General features: G+C 46.6%; 1 protein-coding gene across 2 annotated transcripts in view; it reads right to left on the bottom strand.

Annotated features, from left to right (window-relative positions):
* Nucleotides 1-11,237, bottom strand: part of ROR1 (receptor tyrosine kinase like orphan receptor 1) — a 165,274-nt gene extending 154,037 nt beyond the window's left edge. For both annotated transcript variants that reach the window (XM_067301352.1, XM_067301353.1), the window contains exon 1: nt 11,011-11,237. In XM_067301352.1, coding sequence (XP_067157453.1) covers nt 11,011-11,119 — 109 coding nt within the window. In that variant the 5' untranslated portion in view covers nt 11,120-11,237. The remainder of the gene's footprint in view (nt 1-11,010) is intronic.
* Nucleotides 11,238-25,679: the final 14,442 nt, after the last annotated feature.

The following is a 25,679-nucleotide window of genomic DNA, read 5'->3' as shown; positions in this document are numbered from 1 at the left end:
CAGATTCCCTGAAAATTAACTTTACCTACTATCAGAGTTGAGAAGACCCTTTCCGCTCCCCTCAAAACTAACTATTGACTCTTTTTAATTTTCAAGACAGGTCAAAGAACTTTCCCAGAACTATTCTGACCTTCACAGATCAACAGATTTTGAGATTAGAGGGACAACTATGACCACTGCCAAATCTGGCTCCCCATTAAAACTAGTTCAGGAAGAAAGGAACAGGACGGTTAGCTTAGTGCCCAACCTGACACATTTGTGTAGCCCCAAACAGCATACCCAACCAAATACACCAAAGCTAATCAGTCCAACGATGATGCTCCCTAGAGATTGCGACTTTCAGCCTGAAACCGAAAGGGCAGAGGTTTATATACTTACAAGAGTTTGCTTTGCAGCCATAAAAAGTGGGAAACCAAAGATCTTAAGAGGAGTCTACAACAAATGTCAAATTTCTACATATAAAATGTTCTAAAATTTTGTGAACCTTTTACTGCTGGTCAGGGGTCACTATACAAGCAGTCCAAAGAGTCAGAAATGCTATATTAGGATCTAAAGAAGACTGCACGTTAAAAAAATTGCAAAACCAGAATGCAAGAGCATAAATCACAGCCTACAAAGAGCCACTCTGAAGAAAAATGGCAAATCGGATAGAACTTCCCCCTACATAACTGGAGAAAATCATGAAAATGTCTTCTTTTGATCCCTGATGAATTCGAAGTTTGCTAATGACTAAGATTCTTCTATAATGAGAGGATGCCTTTACAGATATTTCCCTTACAAGGGCCTCATTTTTGAGAATTTACCCAACAGTAGGGGCTAAAAGAAGCAAAAGGCTTTGACAAATGTTTTTAACTTGGGCCTCTTAAGGCCTTCCTAAAGTTCTCTGCTGTACTAAAAATCTGGTTTATACACATGTAAAATACTACCTTTCTTAATGTGGCAAAGAACACGTGTTTTTCAACACACAGCAACATACCGTACATAGGAAAAATAAAGGGAGAGGATAAATAATGACAATATTCAACTCACGGCCTGGTAGTGGAATGACCCATAACTTATGAGAAACAGAGCCCAGAGTTTCGATGGCCCGTCACTCACTCTGCCAGGGAAAGGCCCCGCGCCCCACTGCTGCACGCACTGTAATGCGTTCTGCTATCCCACACCAGGTTTCAATTACTCACGTCTTACTCAACTTCAAATTTACTTATTTAAAAGGATACAATTTTCACAATAAATCTCAAGGACAGTGTTAATTAAAAGCTAAATCTTGCCCTGAGCTGGACTTCCAAAGTCCTCGAGAATGTTCACAGCCCATTTATTTATTCCAGCATTGTGTCAGTTATTAAATTACAGTAAATTAAAAACACAGTGACGGACCAATAGCTAAAATAAACGAGGCTTGTTGCATCGCACTCACAAAGGTTGCCAGACTTGGGCTCTGACAGACTGCCAAGAAAAGTGAATTTAAAAGTAAGGGGCCCTCAGTTCAAAACCGTCCTATCGCGAACACGAAGTGTTTCAGCCTCAGAGGTGCCAGCAGCCAGCAGTTCCCAGCTAATCACAGCCGCTCGCTGCAATTCAGGGCAAAGGGACCACGCTCTCAAACCACAACCCCAGACCATTCAGAGCTGTAAAAGCAGCAGCAAGGCTAATATGTTGCCCTGGATAGTAAAAGGAAATCAGTGAGGAGGCTCAAGCCCCAAGAGTGCCTACCCCAGTTAGAAGGTGGCCAGCTTTGCACCGGGAGGACTTCAGACATATTGCTAATTAGAGCGACTGCAACCGTCGAGGCCAGCAGTAGCAAAACGTGGCAATTACCAGGGTGAGGCCTGAACGAAAGAAGAACCCACTTAGAATTTCAGATTTAATCATAGCCTGAAAGTTACTGCCAAACTACGGCATTTTCACTTTTAATTACAGGCTTCCCTCTTGCTCCCAGCTGCTCAGCTGTGGGGCAGCACCAGGCCTGCGGGGAGATTCAGCTCTCCGGGAAGCTCTACTGCCCACAGAAAAGCAAAGGGCACACAAATCAAAACAGGAAACCTTTCCTGCGTTTGGAGAAGAGCTTTAAAAGTAGAAAGAGAAAATGATTCAAGACGCTGGAATACTAAGTCAGAAGCAAAGATCAGAAGCAATAACAGCCACCAGCACTGGGGGTTCTAACCACTGTAAGTCAGTGTTTTGCAAACATACATGTATTTTTTCCCTGCCGACAGCTAACTGACTGGGAATTAAATGACCCCTCATCAGAAGACCCCATCTGATGAAACGTACTGAAAGCAGAGCTCAATGTGCTGCCCGCCGTGCTCAGCTCGTTCTGGAGATAAAGGGATGTCTCCATCACGCTACAAGTTTTCACAAAAGTCACTGGGAGAGAATGCATAAAAAATTAAAACATATGGAATTAAAAATTCAAATAGAAAATAAAATTAAAAACTAAAACATACAGAATACTCATTATTTATACAGCATACTAAGTATCTCAGAGTAAACAAAACAATTATAAAGATACTTCCTTTTATTTGAGGCCAAATTAATTCTGGAGGAGAGATGTTAAACCTTGATAACTGACCTTTTACAGAAAAAATTGGGAGAGGCAATAAAACCTGTCATAAATACCTATGACATAGGCTCCATTGTGCTCAGACACACAATAATATTCTATAGAAGTATCCTGGATGAAAGCAGTATTCACAGTATGATAAGATGATACCTATCAATGAAGAGAAAGGTAGAAGAACAAGTTTTGCTCATCAGAAAGATGCAGAAGGCCTGACTTAATCAGAAACTCGTATCTTTGCTCTAACTGATTTTTTGTGATTTGGCCGAGCTTTAGGTTAAAGACATTTTAAGATTATACGGTTAACACTTTCACTCAGTGCTGTGAAGACACAAAGAACTCTGTCCGTCCTAGAGATCACTCTGTATACCTAATCACACTCATCTTTGAGGACAGAATTACTGAAATTGAATTCGATAGGAAAAAAAAAAAAAGCCCTCTCCAATTTATATATTCCACAAATGTTCAAAGGTGTGGATGCTGAGGCTTCGAGCAGTAAAAAGGGCTTGTACATTTTGTTCAGCTGCTGCTGCAAACACAACGGCAGCATTTCTACACAGCTCTTCTCCTCCAACAACCAAGTCAAAAAGGTGATTTACCACTTGCTTTGTAGCTTTGCTCCGAGCAATAACAAGCACAGACATAGGTAATTTTTCAGCAAACTTGCAGGCAAATAAAAGCTTTATCAAATATAAAAATCCACTGAAAACATTCAAAACCCTTTCAATTCATAGTGAGAGAAAGACAGGAATACACCCACCTAACCTCATGGAGTGTACTGAGTCCTGCCTAACCCTTTCTGTTTTTTTTCCAGATATCTGGATATCTAAAGGTCTTGGAACACTAGCAGCTCCATAACATATTAATATTTGCAACAAAACGTCTCTTGCAAACTGCTTTATATTATCCAAACATATCCACTGCATAATGTTTTGTAACAAAAGCTGTTGCCAAGTCTAAGAAAGAATAAAAAAAAAAAAAAGTGCTTACCACAACCAACAGTCTGTCCTTGGAGAATATCAAGACCAACGCCCTCACTGTATGCGCTTCCAAACTTTTTCAGGAACCCATCAGCCCAGCCTCGTTAGAGCACTCCACACTCATTCTACCCTCCTGGCATTTCTTTGTTCTGCAGGAACCCTTAAATCTAAGCCTTCGAGAAGAACAGTCTTATGATCAGACACTCACTTAGATTCTGTCCACAAATCAGACAAAAATTCTTAGAAGACCACAGAAAAGTCACCTTAATTGAAAGTACTTTAACACAACAAGTATGATAATAATTTTTCATAATAACCGAAGGAAATGCTCAGATGAAAACAAAACAAAATACTAACCTATAGCCTTTGCCCAGCACAAGTTAATCCTACGTACTACTGGAAGCATTGCCATTATTTTTCAAATAACAGTAGTTATATAGCTGTAATGATTTAAAGACAAAAGGAAAGGTGCTGTTATTAATAGGTCTTATTAGTGTCCACTCTTGCTCTCAGGTCTAAGAGATTTCACTCATTCTGCACTCTGAAGCTTGTCAGCTGGGCTAATGAAGGACATCGCTTCTCCCTACAAATATCAGTTCCCTTAATTTTAACTGGATGTAGTCAGAAGACTGAAATACAAGGACAGAGTCTTTCCAAAGGGATATTGACCCAACAAGAAGAGATAAAGTTCCAGACATAATTAAAGTAAAAAAAAATTTTGACTCTCTCAAAATTTCCTCACTCACTGTTACCATCTCAAGCAACTTGTTTTTTTCCAACAAAGCCTCTGAACCCTTTGGACTGAACCAAGCCTTATGCCTTTGCCAACCAGATTTTGAGAAGTACTCACCTCTCCAGGTTAAGCTGATAGGAGCTAAAGGGCCTCCTGCGTTTTAAAAACAAGGCCGTGCAGATAACAAAATCCCTCCTTCTCCATCCTGTACTCTTGGCACTAAAGCACACAGATTCTCTGAATAAGGAGCCATCACGTTCTAGGTGGACTAGCCACCACAGGGAGACTCCTAAGCAGCACATCACACTTGCACCATCAGCCTTTTAAAGCATGGCTTACCATCTTAGGGAAAGGCTGCGGCACCTCCTTCCGACAAAGACAAAATAGTTATGTTTTAAGAGGAACTCTCGTGCTGTGACTGTGGAAGTGCATATCCTTCCAAAGACAATCTCCAGCTCTAAGGGTAAGAAAAGCATATCCTAATATATTTCCAGTCTCTGGAGGGAATGAGTGACAAGGTTATAAAGTTGCCGAGCACTTTTTCTTGCTTATCTCTGATCTTGCAGTTTCCCATGGCCTGCTGCTGTGCCCTGACACAGAGTTTCACCAGGCTGTCCCTTTCCCAGATGCTGCCGAGCAGATGTTCAGACCTCCGCTGCAGGACGAGCAGGGCGTCCAGGAGCAAGACAGGCCTACACGCTGCTGACACCCCTCGGAGGAAGGGAGCAGAGGGTCACAGGAAGCCATCGTGAAATATCACTTTCCGCATATGATCTGACCGGCTTGAAACAAGAAAACTTTTAATAAAACGCAGGCTTCCACTGGAGCCTTCACTAACTGTCTGGGAACCGTCTTCTCAAGAAGAACACAACTAGTAATTAAACTTTACCACCACATATTGGGATGGCTAAGTCCTAAGATAAACTTAGTACCAACTATCTGTTACTGACTGAAAGCATATATATAAAACACAGTGCAGAACAGGGCATCAGCAGCAGTTGTAAAAACCATGCAACATCTGCACAAAGTTATCAGCACTTTTGCAAGAACCCTTTAGAAGGAGTGTGCCTTGCCTCTACGCTTTGTATCTTGCCTCAAACGTATTTCATTTTTTATTTTTAACCTTCCCCGAAACCAGGGCCAGACGGATCTCCTTTCTCCTCTACGTTCCCGGAGCGCCGTGAGCATGCCCCGGCTCCCTGCCGCCGAGCGCAACAACAGGAGGGCCCGTGGGGATCAAGCCGTGCTTGGACCAGCCCTACCGAGCTGGCCAGTCGGAGTCCAGATCCAGACAACACGTACACGCTGCCCAGACCTTGCCGGCATCACTGATACAGCATACTTCCTGCAAGAGACACTTAATTTTTTGTTGTTCTTCAGTCTCCTGTGAAGGTGCTCTGCAGCAGCTCACTGATCAAACACAACCAGGGCCTATGCGCAGCTTTCTGAAGGGATCTTTGTCAGAAGAGGATATCAAGTACAATTACCCTGTGGAATTTGGTACGAGTAACAAAGTAGCCTTGGCCTCGGCTTTATTCTGCTTTTATTCTGCATATTTCATGCTTTCTTCATAGGCTCCAAATGATGATTTGTTGAAATATGGGAGTTCTCCCAACATGAAAAAAAAGCCTTCACAATTTTCCCTTGTTACTAGCCCTAACATTGTACATGACGCTGCTAAAACACAGTACTGACCCCATAATTAATTTATACCTGTCAGTTCCTACTAATGAGAGTGATACGGCTTTCTGTTCCTATTGGTGATCGTCTGGCATTTTTAATGCATTATTTTTCAGGACTAATTTCTAACTAATCATCCTCCAAATTTGTGTCTATCTCAGCAATACGCACCACGGGATTCTTTTCACAAGTCACTAGCCATTTCCTTTCAAATATTACTCTGCAAATGTACTTGGAAACAGTGGCGCTCCAACATCTCCACTTCAGGAGGAGATCCTAGAAGGCAGTGTTCCTCCCTGTGGGATGCTGGCATGGAAGTATGCCGAGAAGCCCACGTTATTGCTTTCCCTCACTAAAGGGTTCCTTTCCTAAAGCTACTTTTTTTTTTCCTCCCCCCAAGCTGCCTGACTTTGGCCGAGCACCATTTTCAATATGACATTGCATTAGATTCCAAATATATGCAAGTTATTTTATTTTACATTATCTTCCCGAGAGAACCTCAGTGAACTTTATTATTAAATAATGCTAAGAACTAGAGCTGTATTATTACATAATACACCAGTGGTATCTATTTAAGTTGAAACTATTCCAGTTTTTCAACTTCGCAAACTTCGTAGTCTTTCTATGCATTCTGTCATTTCAGACCAATTAAAAGGCATGAAATAAGGCAAAGCCTCTCATATGCCACAATCCTGGGGGAGACAGGGAAAGGCTGACTCTGCTAGTAAGCAGACAGAAAAAGTTATAACTTCTTCTTGTACAGCACCTGCCCAAAAGAAATTTTACACCAAATGTAAAATTTCAGGGAATTTTAGAGTGCTCTTCATTCATAAAGTACATAAAAGTGCAATCACCAAACCTACAGAAGTACTCTTCAAGTAATAGTAGGATTTTGTTATTATCTACAAATAACCATAGACGATTGCTCTCATTTTATTCATTCCACTATTGCTTCACTTATAAATGAGAAGATTCATTGTCTTTCAGTATTTCCAAGATTAGACTGAGAATGGGATGGAAGAAGCCCTACAAAGTCAACTGTTCGACTGCTTCCTCAGCCCCCATCAAACCAAAGATTTCTTTAAGCTCTGCTTCAAGGAGGAAGGTCCAACAGCCTTCCCAGGGTTGCCCTATCCTTACCACTACAAAGTTTTTTCCTGCAGTATAACCAGATTCAGGTTTAACATAAACATTCCCCACTTTCAACACAAGAGAATATTATAAGCAATCCGCCCCGATTTGCTAACTTTCTTTAAGTAGAAACTTGAATCAAAGATAGTACCTTAACCACAAAACAACTTCATTTACTACTCATTTAAGCGATTCAGTACCTAGGAATTGCTGTAAAAGTGTAAGCTACATCATTGCTGTCGCACCTTTAGCCATGAACAGCTGAGCGCAAGACTCTCCGGCTCTGCCAAGGCCAGAGGCACCAATGATGGACCAGCATGTACTTCTGGGCTGCTTTATGCGGGTATTTATAGCAAGATCAGAACATCTCACTGAAAAAGTCAATAATACATATTTCTTTGCAGCACAAAATAACTGCAGCCCACTATCTATCACATTTCTAAACACTTTTTTTAAAGATACAGACTTAAAGTTTTAAAAATACCTACAACTGTCTAAAACATAAAGCTTGCAACTGAGCTCCCTGCGACTACACAGCAGAGGTTTTTTCCAGGGCTTGGGGGGAAAGGTTCACTCTTTTTATTTTGTATTAGTTAGCTTTCTAGATATTTCCGGCTTGCAGGACAATCTCTATGTGGGAAGCAGCTGCATTTAGTTAGAGGCTTTTTAAAGCATTTCCAAGTCCGAGGTGCTTTTCAGAGTCTCAGAAGACTGCTACGTTTCTACACGTGTTTCCAAAGAGTGGTATCTAGTGTCACACCTCAGGGAAGCTCTTTTTTTTTTCTTTTTTTCCCCTCCCTAGATTTAGGTATTTGTATTTAAAATCCATACACAAGCTTTAAAACGCTCCCCTGCGTAGATCGCATTGGCAACGCTTTAACTGAACGGAAAGCTGGTGTGCATGCAATCAACAAAACAGTAGCCGTTAATTACGGTAACAAACACACCATGTCCTGAAAAGAATTTGCTCATACTTCACGCAACTTTGGTGAATAAGTGAGAGATTACAATCAGAGTGAGCGAAACGGTGAAATCTATTTTCATCCTTTTATAGGCGTAGGGCAACACGAGCTTTTTGTTTGTTTGTAAACCCAGAACGGGAGAGCGGCTGAAAGAGCAGCCTGCTGACCTATGGACGCCACCGCCACCGGGGTATCACGCAGCCTACACGAAAGCGAGCAACTCTGTCCCACAGGAGGCAACTTTCAAGCAAATCAACAGTACTCCTTATAATCTAAAACATAATCTAGAGATCTGTGTTTTCACTATATGCTTTTAAAATGTTATTATACTATGCGAGCTTCTTCCGCTGCAAGTCCTCATGAAGTTACGTGATACTGAACAATAATAAAGTTGAAGTGGTAACATCAATAATCATCTTAGATACTGTGAAGAATGAAAAAACATCCAGCACAGAGAGTTCCTGTTACTCACATTCGCATTGACTTTGCGGTTTTATTCAGAACACTATTGGACCAGGCTGTGAGTACCCTTGGGAAGAACACGCATTAAAGGCAGCATGAATGCACAAAAGAAAAAGTACTTTTCCTTTGCTTTGCTCCCTGCAAGGGAAGGTCATTGTCAGAAAGGCTGGGGAGCCTTGGGGAAAAAAAAAGAAAAAAGTGAAAAAGAGCTTTTGGAAGGTAACACGGCAAAGGAGTTTTGGTCACATGACACTAACTCAACTAAATGGACTATTTGGTAATAATCCCCCCAAGAGAGATGTGAAAATAGTTGTTCAGGTTCCTGGCCTACACACAGATCCATGGAGCTTGTCCTACTGAACTGCCTAGGTCTACTCACATGAGGACATTTGTGCACATCTGCGTATGTTTACTGGACTAGAGCGTCAAACTGGGACCACTGGAGCAGGAATCATGTCTTCACAGATGTTTGGACCAAGCGTAGCAGAAGGAGGTTCTGATCCTTCTGGGAGCTAACAGTCTGAACTGTTATTTAATGCTTTCATTGTGTTAGACAGATCTTGGACTCCCAGATAATCAGCACTAGATCTTTTCCGGGAGTACAAGTTAGGTTCCTACTGGGGATGGATTTGCATTGCAGTCCTTGTTTGACTTGCCCAGAAAAAAATGCCTGCTACCTATTTAGCTGTCCATACTTGATCTTTCTGAAAATTATGAGGGTGAGGAATAGGGACTGAAGGGTTCTGTTTGGTTGGCTCGTTTTCTGATGGAGCAAAATCTGTTCACCCAGCCACTGCAATTATTGTAAAGAAATTTGCAAAACACTTTATACTACATTTTTTTTAATTAAAGTTTTAGATGTTGAGGTTGCCTAATCCCTCCAGAAAATCTAGAGCTTTAACGTGTATGGGGAAAAAATGTAGCATGTACTTGTAACACATGTGCTAGATGTCTTCTAACATTAAAAGACACAACACTTGCTCTGCCCATGAGCCAACATTGTAAGTTTTTGCCACAGATATTAGTTACAATATAGAAAATATTTCGGTGTGGAAAGTAATTGTGTATTAAAAGCTATATGCTCAGACACAAAGGTAAAGTCATATAGTGAAAGACACTTTCCAGCAGAATTTACAGTAAATGAAAACGGCCAGTTTTGGACCCACCATGTTCCATCGCTTCATGTTTGTTCTTCTTCCCCAGGCTCTTAGAAACCCACAAAACTCAACATTATAACCTACAAATTTTGAATACGAACTAAAAAGCAGAAGAGGCTGAGTAACTTTATTTCAGCCACATCTTCTACATCCTTAATGTTGGGGTTGGGGGGAGGGGGGTGCCTTTCTAAAGTACAGCTATTTTGTTAAACGTTAAACATATACAGAGTGCCCTGGAGACAGCGCAAAACAGCATTTGAACATTTCTTCCCATTGAGACGGAGTGGAGAATTCCTGCTCCAAAGCTCAACTACCCCCCAGCGATGGAGTCTGCTTCACTCATGGACTCGCACATCCAGCGCGGCCCCCGTCACACCTGGAGCGCGCTCGAACGCCTCCACCACCCAGCACCACCTCCAGTCAAAGGCACCGTCGGGGACACACGGACGCGCAGACAGAAATGCAGACGCCACCATATGACAACCTGTTCGCCACAACTGACTTTTCAATGGCGATTACCCTACGGTATCTGCAATTCAGCTTAGGGGCTTTAAAACCACAGCTTTTCCAGTTCTGCACCTCTAAATATTTAAGCGCATCTGTTTCACGTCTCTTTAGTGTTCACTTTTTTCTTGTGTAAACACTAAATATTTATTATTAATATCATATTATCAACCAAGACTTTTCAGAAGTGACCTGTGCCTTAAGCACCCCCCATAAAGCACCTTCCAGGAGCCCGAGTTGGTGAACATCCCCCTCTTACTAAAACCCTCACGCAGGCACACAAAAAAAATCACTGCTCGCTTTTTACCAACCTGTCCTCAGTATATAAAAGTTTCTTTCGTCTAATTCCATCTAGGTCCCTTTACGCGTGTGTTAGGCTATTTCAAACGCAAGACAGTGCAAAAGGCTGAATAAAACAGAAGGATGGCGAAATATATATACAGCGGTCGTTAAAACGAAATCGAGGAGGCTTTCTTTAAAAGGTTACAAAAATAAAAGAAAGTTTTGGGGAAGGCTGTGAGGGCACGGAGGCGGCCAACCGCGCCCCCGAGCCGGAGCTGAAGGAGAGCGGGCTAGACGGCGTTACCGAAAGCGGGACACCCGGGGGGCTCCCCACGGTGCTCCCCGGCGGGGCCGTTAACGGCCGTTGGCGGGGCCGTTAACGGCCGTTAACGGCGCCGCCGCCGCTGCCCTCGCGACGGCCCCGCGCCGCCCTCCGCGGCCGCGGCCCGGCCGGGGGGAGCCGCCCGCTCGGCTCGGCTCGGCTCGCCGGAGCCCCGCGCGGGCGGGCACGGGACAAAAGCAGCGGCGGCGGGCGAGGGGCAGCCCGGCGCGTCCCTACCTTGCGTGGCCTCGGCGAGCTCCGCCCGGCTGCCGGCGCGCAGCAGCAGGAGCAGCGGGAGCAGCAAGAGGCTCCCGTCCCCGCCGCCCGGCCGGGGCGGCTGCTGCATTCCTGAGACGCCCTCGCCGCCGCCGCGCTACTCCGACATCCACGGCGCCGCTCCGGCGTCCCGGGCCGGCCCGCTCCGCTCCGCTCGTCCCGCGCCGCCGCCCGCCGCCGCGCCGCGCTGCCGCTCTCCGCGCGGGGAGCGAGCGCCGGGCGCGGGCGGCCGCCGCCTCTGCCTCCCTCAGCCCCTCGCTTGTCACTTTCCGCCAGCTCCACTCAGAGACCGGCCCAGCCCCGGCCGCGGCTCCCCCGCGCCCGCCGCCCGCGCCGCGCCGCCCCGCGCCCAGCCCGGCCCGGCAGCGCCCCCTGCCGCCCCCTGCCGCCGCCGCCGCGCCCCGCCCGCCGCCGCAGGGGGGCGCTCGCTCTCGCCCCCCCCCAGGGGCTGACGGGCGCCATTTTGTCCCGCCTTGGAGCCCCTCAAACCTCGGCGCCCTCTCAGTCCTCAGCCCCTCTCAAACCTCGGCCCCTCTCAGCCCGCCGTCTCCCCCGCGCCCCTGCCCTGCTAGCCACGCCAGCCACGCCGAGGGCAGGCGCTGCGCCCACGCACGGCTGGCCGAGGCGGCCTTCCTCACAGCCCATCTGGGGACCCTCTCCCCACCCCCAAGTGCCTGGGTTTGGGGAAGTGCCCGTTGCGTTTGCTGTCCCTCCTCCGCTTTCCAAGCGCCCATGGCTCGTAAAAATGAATGCACCCTCTGTGATGACTGTGCAGGGTGGGGGGGGGAGGCTTTCCCAGGCAGAGTCCAGTTCTGTTACTTGCTGCCACTGTTTATAGCCTTCCCCGGTCTCTTTCTGAACTTTCCTCCTTCTAGACAAGAGCTGGAACACCCATCATTTTCCTGCAAACTTTGCCAAGGCAGATGCCAACAACAAAGTAAGGGATGCCAGGAAAGCTGGAGGGCGAGTTGGTGAAATCGCCTCCTGAAGGTGTCCGATGCACAACTGCAAATACAGGGCACCTTGCATCTGACCCCCAGCAACACGGTCAGATCTATTCTGGCTGCCCTGAGGGATTTCTGCTTTACTGAGGCCTGCCGAACTCCTCTGGTTGCATCCCCTTCACCCAGAACTGCAACCCGACAGAAATCATCGTTAGACTTTTCTACAGACAGCTGGTGTTGTTAAAAGAGAGTCTCAAACCCCCTACAGCAAAGCGGTGCTGAAAGACAGAGTCACGAGGCCGTTCGCAGTACCACTGGGGGAGCACGCGAGGTGTTGCTGTACCCCAGATCCAGCATGAACGTGTCAGTTGTGGATCAAAGGGTCCTTGACAGTAATGCAGCAAGAGCTCAGGATGGTGACAGTGGCAGGGAGATACTGGTGCATTGCTGAGCCACGCTGGAGAGGTACAACGCAGATGTTGGCCACCTCCTGTCCCTGGGGATGTCACCACTCACTGCCAAAGCGCGGCTGGAGCAGCAGAGGCTATGGGGAGTAGCCTGATGGGTTATACATAACTTAAAATTCATCCTCTATTGATGTATTCTTCTACTTCTAAGAGCATTTGCAGTGAAACAAAACAAAGAAACCAAGAGTTAGCAGTGTGGAAAAGTGATTTCTCAATTATTTTTTCGTACATGGGTTGATGGTTAAGAGCTTCTAACGCTCCCCTCACATCATTTCAGCTTTACCAGATCTTTCCTACTTGTCCTATCAGTCCTCAGCAGTCCAGTTTGCACCTTAAGAATCGTATTCAACCCTCTCTGCCTTAGTGAAAACAATATTTAACATAATTTTCTCCCTGTTTAGCTTCTATACAAACAAGTCAACTTAGCTGAAAACGAGTCAAGCGCAGCTACGGCTGTGTAAGTAATTAGTAATCAGTGAGCAAGCACTGACTGACTGTAAGCACCGAGAGCAGCATTTCAACCCTGCTGTGTTTTGCCTTCCCCCATTATCCAGCGTGTCTCACGCTGGGCTGAGGGTCTGTCCACGTGACCACGCTTTCTACACATTTGTGGCCTCATTAGAAGGGCTCGGTCAGCCCATCAGAACATGACACGGTGCCCACAACCAGACCCCAAACATGCTTTTTTCCTCTCACTGGTGATAGGAAGCTGAGCTTTGTGGGCACGAGGGTTGGAGTTCCTTCCCTTTGCCAGTGCAAAGTACCAATTTGCTGTACGTTATATCATAGCTGTGTCTGTGGTCAGACACTCAGTAGTGAATAGCACTCTTCTGCTGAAGTCAAGTGACGCTGCCAAAGCTGGTTGAAGCTAGTGGAAGTGAAAACTACCTTTTATTCAGGAGAATGGTCACATCCCTGGGATTTTTAGGTTAGATTTAGAATTTTAAAAGTCAATTGTTTAATAAAAAATTCATAAGCAGAGTGAAAACAAGGACAAGATTAAAGGAATTTCCTCCTTACTTCCTGCTAAATCAGATCTCCCCCTCCCCCATGCTTTCTTTTTCTGCCACATGAATCTTCTATTTCTTGTCAGACACTTAGCTTAGTTTTAAGAGGAGGAACAAACCCAGAAAAGCATCTAGCTATGTGTTAGGGGAGGAGATTAGGGCCTGATACCACCGTCTCCTCACACATGCAAACACAGGCATTCCTCCTCAGACTGAGGAGCACAGTGACAATAGATTATCCACTTCCTAGCAAAGCTCTAACACTAAAATAAGCATACGTAATGGATTAAATGAAAAAGGTAAGCCTAACTCAGTACTTTGAGAGCTGGGGTAGGACCTGGACTCAGCATGCGTGGAAGGGACTCCCTGCCGCCCAGGCCTGGGTGCCCATGTTCACAGCAGGGAGGGATTTGATTTCTAAAGCATTCCTTACTATGTAGCTCCTTGTTCAAAGTGCAAGACTTCTCACCTCCTTGCTCTGAGATGCCTTCGGCTGTAGTTTCATTGTTGGCTTAAGCTAATCGTGCCGCCACCGCGCTCCCTACCCCTCCTTCCCCAGCCACACATTCCCGCTACCTTCCTCCTATCAGCTCTAACAATTGCACAGCCTCACAGGACCTTCCCTTCCAGCAGCAGTATGAGCTTAGATCAGCTTAAACCAACCATGAAAACAAACCCTTCCATACCAGCCAGAGCTGATCCAAGTCAAGATTAAGGACGACCCACATTTTTGGCCTTCCCCTGCAGCTACACGTTCTTCCCCATCCTACACATTGTTTCTGACCCACTAAGGAGCTGAGATGGTTCAAGAGCTAAGCTGACAGATAGTTCTCTCTTCACAGAGTGAAGATGTTTCTGCCAATTTAGGTCCCTACCACCTTATTGTCAGGGAGCAATGAGGGCAAGCTGCTCCCTAAAGGACAGGGAGCCAAGCACAATGACACAGCCAGCAGGGCCAGGGCCTCACCAGCCAAAGCCGTGTCCCGCAGCACCCCAGCAAGGCAGGCCAAGGGATGGTGGCCAGGTTCAGCCAAGAGGCGTCAGGCAAGTTCATAGTGATGAAGCAGGTCTGAGATCAGGGAGGGAAGTCAATCTGCAGGTCAGGATCAGGTCCAGTGAGAGCAACCAGGTCAGAAACAGCCCAGAAATCACCAGGCAGGTCCATGGTGACACAACAGGTCTGAGGTCAAGCCAGAAAGTCAGTCTGTGGGCCAGGATCAACAGCACAGACATAGGCCAGGCCAAGCTTAAATAGAGCCCCAGGCAGGGTGTATGGGTGGAGACCCCAGGTGAGGGTGGCCAGGGCCATTAGAGCCTGTGAGTACCCTCAGGGTGCTGGCACGTATCATCTGGTCACATGAATACTAGAGCTAGTGACAGTGGGAAGGTCAGGCGGTACAGCTGAGGTAGCACTAGCCTAGATTCGCTGTGGCTGCCCTGGCCCTCTGGAGGGTGACACTGCGAGTTACCTCTAAGTTGATCTCATCATGGGAAGTCCATTCAGCCAACTGGTCCAATGGAAAATGAGTCTTCTGACAAAAAAAGAAAGATCTTCTCTGAGATCAGCCAGCTGGGCCAACCCTCCACGCAGCTGCTCTAGTGTTAGACCCAACGCAGGCGAGTGGGACCCTTATTCCAGTGTGGGGCAGGAGTGATGGAGCTGCTGCTTTTGGCAGCAACCTGACATTAAACTCATTTAGCTGTAACATAACATGGTTTCTTAATCTCTCCGTTTTTTGTATAGTGAGGCAAGATGTCTGTGAGGTCCAGATACCTACGAGATGGGCCCAGGGACAACCCACAGCGAGTGCCTGAGGCTACAAAAGAAGTCTATGGCAGATCAGGAAACTAACTGCAGATTTCCCAAGTATTGAGCTAGCTTCTAAATGTTAGATACATGCAGCATGAAAGGATAAATCGTTTATAATTAAAAAACAAACCGCTTATTTTTAGCTGCAAATCTACCAAAGTGCATGCAATTAGCAAATATAAATCACTTCCGGGCTTGAAGACTGTTCAGCACAGCCCATAAATGAAAGTTAAAACAAATGTTTGGGGAATACGTAGTACATCTGCTCTTAATCTGCAGCGTTTTGAAATCAATACAAATATTCTCCCTACTTTTCCTTTAACGTGCAGCAGTCTGTCATACCACAGTGGAAGAACTAGAAATATGTTAAACAAAAGAGCTAGAGCGGACATAGCCCTAAATACTAGAGTCAATAGTACAGAGTTTTCGTAACTACTGCATGGCAGAAAGTAGTCAAGGTAAGAATAAACACTGGCTTGGGAGGAGGAATTAGAGGCGATTTCTCCTACATGATCTGCAGGATACTGCGGCGATGTAATGCACAGATAAAACTTCAGAGGTGGCTCTGGGGAGACGAATCGCCTGCTTGATGCATGTCTGCATATTTTAAAACAACGGAAGCCTTGTAGTCAATATCTTTGTGGAATTAGTTCCCGCAGGGAAAATGTATTACACACAAAACTTTTTTCTTCTTTTTCGTTGTTTTTAATGAAAAGATAGCTAAGAAGCTGACTGTCTGGGAATGATTTGTAAGTACAATAAACCTAACAAGAGGGTGATAAGCAAAATGTTGTAAGAGAATAGTGTCAAAAGTACAGCAAACTGAAAGAGAAACATTACGCATTTGCAGTTACTGACAAAATGTGTTCTTAAGTATCATGTCACATCATAAAAGACTCCTCGTTTTTCCTTCCATCTCTCACTAATATTCCTATTAGTCTATACAATTTTTTTTTTTTCATTTTGACCATTTGGGGCCATATCAATCATTCTTTGCCCATTAGAAATTCAAATACAGTTAAACCAAAATGTTAAGTCTCCTACAGTGGAATCTCAAGGTGAGGCTAGAATGTTTATTCTGCTCCTGCAAAGAAGCTTTCTTGGATTCACAGAGCCTGCGATCCATGGAAAGACCATGTGTATATCTGAGACTTCACCAATGATTTTTAAATGCCAACATAATATAGAAAACAACAATTGGTATTACTTTTTAAAGGTTGGAGATTTACATATATCTTTGCTTACATTGTAAGTTTTGGGGGACAGGAGTTCTGTAACGGATGTGAAGACATTGTCTCACTTGATGCATCCTCCGTTTTCTATCTGAGTTTTTGGGAACGTGTGCAATACAAACAATAATATCTTTTTTTAAAAGGAACAGGAGATATGAATGTAAATTTTCTGAATTATCTAAAAAAAATCAACCACTGTATAGAGAATAGGCATATGCAAGAAAGACATATGTCTTGCTATGTGATCTTTTTTTCAGCAAGCCAGCTTTCTTGTAAAAGCTCATTGCAGACAGTTTAAGAAAAACATACATTGGCCAACACGAAGAGTGTATACTGTTCCTGTGAGTACTGTTACTTTATATGGTCACGCAGCAAAAGCTTTTCATTTTGTTCATGTTGCGTGAGAAAATGGTTGATAAACTTGGTCATCATGACAGACGACTATTAAGCAGTTAAGACTTGGATTTCAGTATTTGTGTTTTCAACAGGGGTAAGAACAGATACCAAAAGACGGAGAGGTAATGGATTGCACTTGATGCACTGTTTTAGTTAAGAGCTAAATCCAGCGCTGGTCCTTGTCAGGCTGCTTCTTGACATACCTTTCCCTGCCTGAATTGGGAAGGTCAGCGGGCGAGACGCCGGAGTGGCTCAGAGCAGGTAGTGGGATACGCATTCCCTGCCGGGGGCCTCTTTTTCACTCAAAACCAGCAGGTTCGGCCGCTGAGCAGGTGTGTTTGTGCCGGTCTGTACGGCAGCTCTGTCTCCTGCTCGGACGGAAATTTCTGCTTTGACTTAAGAGGAAAGCAAAGAGCTGGACGCTGGAAGAGAGCGTAGCCGGGGGTCGGAGGACAGGTTATAGCCCTAGGGAACGAGGGAAGAGAGCATCGGGAGGTTCAGTGCAATCACGTTCAGATAATCTAGTTCAGCCAGTGATCTGGGAGTACTTTGAAAATTGGCAGGAGACTATGGAAAAGATAAAAGGGAAAGCCTTGAAATAGACCGCAATTCTTTCCCTTTCATATGTGCATTACCCTGGAATTTTATATGTATAGCAGAGGGACTCTGTTCTTTATATCCTTGAATTACATACCTCCATAATATGTAATTTTACCCTTCTGAAAAATTGAGGGTGATAGAATGGGACACAAACACTAGCAACTGCTTAATAACATATGCAAATATTGGCGTGCATTTTATGCGTTATCTGTGTTGCTGCTGCTGTTGTTATTATTTTATTTTTGTAATTGTGTGTTGGCACCCTGACATTTCATTAAATTTGGTATCCCATTGTGCTGGGCACTTCCAAACATTAATTTAACAAGCAGGCACGGTACAGAGCAGGACAGGCAATGGGAGAAGCGTGTAACAGCAGTGCTTCCAAATAATCACATAGGCTGGTTATTTACATTTCAGACGCTGGGCTTTGTAGGGATCTTTGGGGAGGAAAGAGTTGCGTTTGTTTTATCTCTGACTTACTCATTATCCCCAGGAGTGAGTCTTGAAAAGAAGGTAATGGATTTACAGCTTAGTTCAGGCATGACCAGTTTGTACTCTTGCAAGCTGTCTCAGGTAATTTCAGGTGAAACTCCATGTTAACTTCAAAGGAGCCAAGGTTTCTCTTACAGAGTTTGTTTTCTTTTTGTAAAAGGAATCAGTTAGCCCAGTTCTCAAAAATCTGATTCAGGGAGGAGATCATTAAGGCGATAGTTTGGAAAGCTGAACTAATGTTACACTCAGCTGTCTTAATTCGTGACTTTACAACAAGTTAGATGACTTTGCAGGTAGCCCCAGATCAACTTGCAGTGAGTAGTCCTGCCAGGAACGAGCCGTGGCATCTGCTCTGTACCTCCCGATTCGCTACATAAATTAATTGGCAAGGGGTCCTGCAGTCATCAGCGTGAACAAGGCAGGTTTCACTACCTTCTTAGACAATATCATCTTTGTTGCCAGCAATGGAGATCAGTAAAATACTTCAGTCATTAGAGGAAGAAGAATGTCACAAATTTTGCAGGCGAAAAATAGATTCCAGCACTCATGGGCTGACAGATTAATAAGAAGGCCTGTACCTTTGCCTTTTCAACGTATTTACTTGTAAGTCTACACAGGGAATTTGTTAGGGATTTGGCACCTTAAACAGGTTTTCATTCCAGCAGCATTTCAATTCACCTTTAAGACTTTCAATTAAGACGAACTGAACGAAAGAGCCATTGGTGGAATTTGCATGGAAGTTAGCGGGGGGTTGGCAAAACCGTGATAGCAGATTTTAGGTATCAGGTTTATAGACTTGTAGCGTACTATCTAACATCTCGTATTTTCCACTCATTCTGCATGTAAAACTTTTATTGATATCAGCGTGAGTTTAGCACACCACTAAAATGGAGACTATGCCCCTAGGACACAAAATGATGTAAGGTACCCCGTTTAGTTATAACAATTTGGCTGCACTAAATCTTGATGTTGAATGTTTGGTTTAGTTCCCCCATAAACTTTGTCTGCTGGATTTATATATTTTGGCTCCTTTTATTTTGACTCAAGTGGCTAAATTTGCAAAGCGCTTAAGTGAATGCAATTCCACTCACACCGGCAGCAGATCTGGAGCACAGTGGGTATTTCTTGTTATATAAATACAGGGCCTCATCTGGCAAGATGCTGAGTGGACTAACTTTTTTCGGATTTCTATGGGATCTGAGAGCGCTCAGCACCTCAAGGGACAAATTCCAGACCTGCAACAACCGAACCTCAGCCCAGCAGATCTGTGGTCATTTTCTGTAGCCCTTTGTCAGCGCCGGAGGACACAGTGCATTGGCCTGTCTATCTGCTTTATAATCACAGGCACAAAAGTTAAAACAGTCGTTTTCCTGGCTATTATAGAAGCACACCTATATCTGCAACAACAATTCGAAGTAAATTACGAGGAGGATGAAGGTTTTCGTCTCTATAGGTCTGTGAAGTTTAGCTTCCACTCACGTGGTTGTGGGGTTTTTTTAAATAAAGCAGTATTTCAATAATGGCTTCAGTGGGATTTTTTTAATTCTTTTGTTCTATTTATAATTTTTCTAAAATCCATTTCAATTGCAGTGAAAACGGCCCTGATCTGATAAAGGAGATGAAGTCACCGCATAGGCTTACTCTTTTATTTCCATAAGGTTTGAAAGTTTTGTTCCCTGCAGTGTTTTGGAGCCCAGGAGTATTCGTCTGTTTTGTAAAAGGAAAGTTCTGCGGAGCAACATTTGGTCACTGTTGTCTGAATTTCATTATTCAGTTCTCCAGACTAGCAGAGGGGAAAAGTGCAAGTTAGCTGGGTCACAGTCTGAAATGTGAGAGCAGTCAACTTTTTCTGAAGTTTATGGGAATGAAAGGAAATTTAATACTGTTCAAAAGAGAGATTTAGAGTTGCATCATGTGAAAACAATTGGAGAAGTTCAGTCCCGAGGTCTTGGGTTATTTGGTGACTTACATGACCATTTGTCAGCCTGCAAAAGATGAAGTTGGCTTTGCCTCCGGTAACAGTTGGCCTCTGTTTTGGAGGGGTATTGCAATGCTGGAGGAATAAATACAAGTTATATTGGTTTTAAAGACCACAATTAATTCTCCTCTTGATCCTCCTCAGTTCATCCCTTTTCTGCTCGTCTCCTCTGGGCTGCCAGTGGAGAACTCCCACAGATCGCAGCAACACGTGCTGACAAGCTCTTCATGTGAACGGGGCTGCAGAGCGTGACAGCTTCTTGGAGTTTCAAAATGCTGAACTCACAGCCATAATTTAACCTGTACCTCTCAAACTGCTTCAAGACTCGCACATTTGATTGTATGTGGAATAAAAGCAACGGGACTCTGGGAAGTAACTGTGTACTTAATATTTGTGTTATGTTTCTAGTGTATTTATGCTAAAAGATGTTGATTAAAACATTCTTTACATTTTTAATAGTTTCTATGGAGTAAATCAGAATGAAAATACACAGAGCTTTAAGTGTATAAAAATGAGAGATGTTAAAATGTGTCATACATAGTTTGATCCACTTTAGCAAGAGAAGTCTTTCTGCTGACTCAGTAGACTTCGGATCAGGCCGACAACACCAGTTTTCCTGTATAATACCCTTTCACATTGCTTTATCGGTCTAGATTTAAAGGCACCAGGTGATGAAGCTCCCAGTACCTCACTTGGGAGAGCTTTCCTTTACAAATCCCGTCAAGTATCCCGGAGCAAAATCGCTCTCTGGTAAGAACTTCTCTTAAAAGTTAGCCTACACGTTCCCATAGGTTTTAGCTGCTCCCCATCACATCTCCTTCTCCTACCACGGATACTACCCCTCCAGTTTTGGTGTCCACACCTGTGCTTGGCCATCAGTCAAGGACGCTACACAGATTTGAAATAATGCTAAATCATCAATGAAAGGGAAAGAGATGAAGGGAGTCTAAATAAAGAAAACCTGTTCCCAAAGGCCATTCATATGCTTTTAGCTATTGCTTTGAGGGGGTTAAGTCCCAGAACAGCAGCAACTTTTAGGAAGATCTTTCATGTTAGCATTGGTACCATGTATCACTGACCCATGCAGCCAGCAGGAGTGACCATCAAACTAGCACCAAGAAACACTCTTGCTTCTTGTGGGTTAAGTTAAGAAATATTCTTAACTCCTGGGTTAAATATTCCCCGTTTCCCAGCAGTGTCTGAGTGCCCTGGTGCATCTGCACCGGAGGCTTCTGCCCATGCCCCGAGCCGGGCGAGTGCCACGCTGCTCCCGTGGGGAGGCTGCACGGCCCCCCGGGCTCAGCCATGCACCGTGCCCTGGACACACAGCTGTCACGCGGCCGGACAAGGTACGGTTTGATCCAGCCAGCTCAGGTCTGCAGTGATTTATGAGCCTCTTTCCCTCTGATTCTCAGTGGGATTCATTCGCAGGTCACTTATATCAGTTCGGAAAATTTGGCTTTGTATGCATTTTCTTCCAGTCTGTGCTTCATTACTTCACCTTTCCTTGCAGCAGGTCAATGTGGACAATCACCCCGGTGCAGTGAAGTGCTGGAGTGAGCCATTCCCACCTGCTATTGCTGGTGCAAACATTGCCGTTGCTATGGAACGTCTTCCTTGCTTTAACACTTCGGTACCTATTACAACATCTTTTAGTAGGACAAACCTACGCGGCTCAAGCGACATGGGCAAAACTTCCTAGCACCCGGCCGCCGCCGCCGGCCGGCCCAGAAGGATCCACCGCAGCCAACGCGGGACTTGCTCTTCCAGCACGGGCGCTTGGCGCGGCCTTCGCAAAGACCAGCAGCGTCTGCTCAGCCTGTTCTCCGAGCTCTCCTGCTCGTACAGCATCAGGAAGCTGGAAAACAGTGCAGCAAGGGGGAAAAGATGGGAAAAGAAACTCCAGAAGTTAAGCTGCGAAAAAGATCCGGCATGCAAGCACTGAGCTGCAAAAGCGTTGCACGTATTTTTGCAGGAATTCGTGCCTGGTGAGAGGAATCTGTAGCACTTCCCTGGATCCAAAAAAGTGATTCCCACAAAATATCCATCGGAAATATGCTGTTCCCCATTGAGCCGCTTGGTAGTGGCAGAAAAAATTAATAGTATGTTATTTATGTATGAGCTGAGGTATATTTTGTACCTTCTTTCTGCCGCACAATCTGTTTAACATACATGCACAGAGGCATTCGGCTATTTAGTGGGCTTTCAATGCCGATACGTAAAATTGAAAAATGCAGCTCAGCTGCTTTTTATAAGACATTTACAATAATCGGTTCAAAGTTGAACTCACAGTAGCCGCTTAAATTTGACTTTGATTCCTTCTATGATAGAGCACTTACCAGCACAGTCTGGGTATTTGAAACCACTAATGTCTAGTTTAGTTTTTGCTACTTTTTAATTTGCAGGAATCTATTCCACTTCTTTCTTTTTTTTTTTTTTTTTTTTGTAAAAGCAGGGAAATGAAATGTCTTATATTGCTAGTGCTGACGTAAATGTTATCAGCAGCCTGCTCAGTCCCCCCCCCCCCCACACACACACACACTGGCGCTCGCGTGAGCGGGCGAAGGCGGCTCGCGGGCGGCTGGTGCCCCGCGAAACACCGGTTAAGGCCCGGGTGCTTCGTGCCCCCGGTGGGGCGAGTCGACGGGTTTCCACGCGGCGCCGGGCCAGGCAGGCGGAGGCAGCGTGATGCCCTGCGCCTCCCGGGAAGGAGGCTCCGGAAAAGCTGGAAAATAAACTCGCTTGGACTTCACCAAGCGCAGAGGGCTCACCCATAGTTTGAACACTGAAAAACAGAATAACTGGTTAAATCAGACGCCGAATGCTGCCTGATCCCTGCCGTCCCCAAAACGTCGTCTTTGAGGCCGGCTGCGATCGCAGAGTATTTTCACGCTTTTATCTCCGGGCCGTGCCGATTCAGCTCGTTATTTTCGTCGCCTTTCTTTTCGGCGGAGGCGCGAAGGGGTTGCGCGGGAGCTGCCGGCGCGGCGCTGTGATGCCGGGGGACGGCGCGCGTCCGGAACTCCCCGCGCGGCACCGTCGCAGCCGCCCGGCGGCATCGGAGCGCCGGAGGGCTTTAATAGTCGGCCCAGAGCGGCTCGCGGAGCGGAGGCCGGGGATCCGAACCGATCTGAGGTTGGTTGGTGCGGAGTCGTTTTAAGCGACGCCGTCGATAAGAGAGAGCGGATCGAGCCGAAGCCCTGAGCAGCCGGCTCTGCGCCGGCCCCAGAAGCGATTTGCCTGCGCTGGTTTAGCAAGGCTCGAGGCGACCTTCGCTTTAGCAGGCTCCGTCCCAGCGCTGTGCAAACACTCACGCTGGAAAACCCGCTGGCCGGGAGCCTCCGCTCGGGGACGGCAAGCAGCCGGCTTCGTCGCCCGCGTGCTCGCTCAGGGACTTCAAAAATGCAGCGGTTTGGCCCGGCAGCCCCGTTTGGAGGTGAAATGACACTGAAGCAAGGCGCAGCTGGGCCCCGCGGTGCCCGGACGCTACCCGGGACTCCTTCCCGATGCTGCCATCTAGAGAAACCTGTCCCGCCGGACACGGCGTGGGCGTTATCGGCTCCCCCAGAACAAGGAGATTTCAGGGCTTTTTCTGCCGCTGGCGCGGGCGTTCGGCCTTTTGCCCGGGCTCGCAGGCCCCCACCGGGAAACCTGTGCCCCGGCGCCCTGGGAATCGGCCTGGCCCCCAGCCCGGCCTCCTCCGCTTTGGGCTATTCAAGCTGTGAAGACCCAGCTGGTGGGTAGGACCAGAAATGGTAGAGGAGGAGGTAGGTGCTTGTGCGAATTTCCACTCCTTGTATTTCCATGTGTTTGCTTTTGTTGGTGAGATCTTGTGATATATTTTCATTTTTGAGCAGTGGAAACTGCATGCAGAAATCAGATATTGCATTACGTAAACTGAGGGTAAAGATTAAAACGCATACAAATAGCAAGACATCTGGATCTAATTGGGTTCCTTCGGGACAGGAGCCGATAGCTTTAGTCTGAAGAGACGCAAAGAAGGAGCAAAAGCAATTTTTCATGCAAATATCCATATGCTTAAAGGAGCTGGGTCTCTGCAAACACCTCCATTGCCATGACTTCGGCAAATATGGCCCATTACGTACCGTATGGGCTGACTACACTTTTCTGTCGTTGCATGCGGAGTCATCGACTTGGAAGGAATACACTGTAATATGGCCCAAGGGTAAAGATGAATTTCCTGAGAAAATTATGAATAACTGAACCTAGGAGCTTGGAACGAAAGTCTCCCTTATTCCGAGCGACACAGGGTATCCTTAACAACCACTCGCTTCTCCCTTCGCTTTCTGCACACGCAGAGCAAACGTGCCGGCGCGCGGGCAGCCGGGTTGAGCCGGGACGTGGTTGCTCTGACCCCCTTGTGCCTGGAGCAAGCTCCCTTTCCCACGCAAGTCTCCAAATCCAGCGCCCCAAACGGGCACGGACGGCGCAAGCAACACGCGGCAAACCGTTCCCCACGGCAGAAGGGCTGGACGCAGGGCGACAGGTTGGCTTTGGCTTTGCAAAAAAAAAAGCAGCAGGTGAAGTGGAAAGAACCACTTGGAGCCACTATGTCTAAGGTGAAGCTGGAAGAGCGCAGGAAGCTTCCCAGCTGGTTCTGAAGCTGGAAAAACCCCCCTGGAGCCCCCGGAGAGGAAGGCTTCGTGCCTCCGTTACGGCCGGCGGAACCCATCATCTGCGAGCGAACAGGTTTTAACGCGCGGAATTTGCTTGCGAAGGGCCTGCGGTGTCATTAGGAGGAGCTCGGGGCTGACCTGCTTTACAGAGAGGCCAACCATAAACCGCGGGGTCGCTCGCTCACGCGACACTTCAAAGGCAGATTAGAGCGGCCGAATAGTTTTGCCCCCGCTAATCCCAGCCTTCCCAGTTAGCGCTTTGTAGCCCGGAGCGAGGAGAGCCTCGAGGATCCGATGCCGCGACGCCCCGGCGTCCCAACGTGCGCTTGAGAGGTAATTAAGGAAAATCAATCAGGGGGACGATCTGAAACGCCGGAAACGAAGCGACGCCGCTGGGGCCACGCGAGTCCCCGACGGAGGGAGGGCGCGAAGCTGCCCGGCGCGCGGCTCCGCTTGCAGGGCAAAGGTATTAACCCGACCCGCAGGTGCCTCGTTTGCAATTCCAGTCTGGTTTTTCAGTCACGTCGGACTGAAGCTCTGTGATGCGAATGTGAATTCTGCTTTGTCTCAAGGATAAAGTATTTTATAAACACCAATTCCCATCATTTTAAAGAGTTTTTTATTAGTTCACTGAGAGGGATCAAATGTTTCCAGGCCATGTGGGTCCCTCCAGAAGAAACCGTCCAAGCAGACTTCGGCTTGGGCTCTCACGAGGAAAGGAGACACCCCGGATTCACGTGGGAGCTCCGCTGCCGACCGCCTCTGCCCCTTCCCGGCCGCACAGCTCGCGCTCACCAGCCGATTCCTTTGGCAAAAAGTCACAGCAACGTCCACGCTAAGGATCTGCCAGCGTAGGAAAGGGGGCAGGCGAGCCCCACGCGGATGCTCACGAGCCGCGCGAGGAGAGGGGACGGAGGGGATCTGACCACCGCGGCGAAAACCCGGCGGGTTTCGGTCCTGCGTCACGGGCGCTTCTCTGCTGCAAACCCCTCTCCGGCAGGAGCCGGACTCAAGGGAGCCGCGAGCCGCTGCGAGAGGGCGACGTGCCGTTGTCGCCACGCCGAGAC

This window comes from Apteryx mantelli, chromosome 8 (assembly GCF_036417845.1).
Source record: "Apteryx mantelli isolate bAptMan1 chromosome 8, bAptMan1.hap1, whole genome shotgun sequence".
Taxonomy (NCBI): domain Eukaryota; kingdom Metazoa; phylum Chordata; class Aves; order Apterygiformes; family Apterygidae; genus Apteryx; species Apteryx mantelli.
Note: the sequence above shows the minus strand (reverse complement) of the source record. Positions and strands in the feature narration are given on the sequence as shown.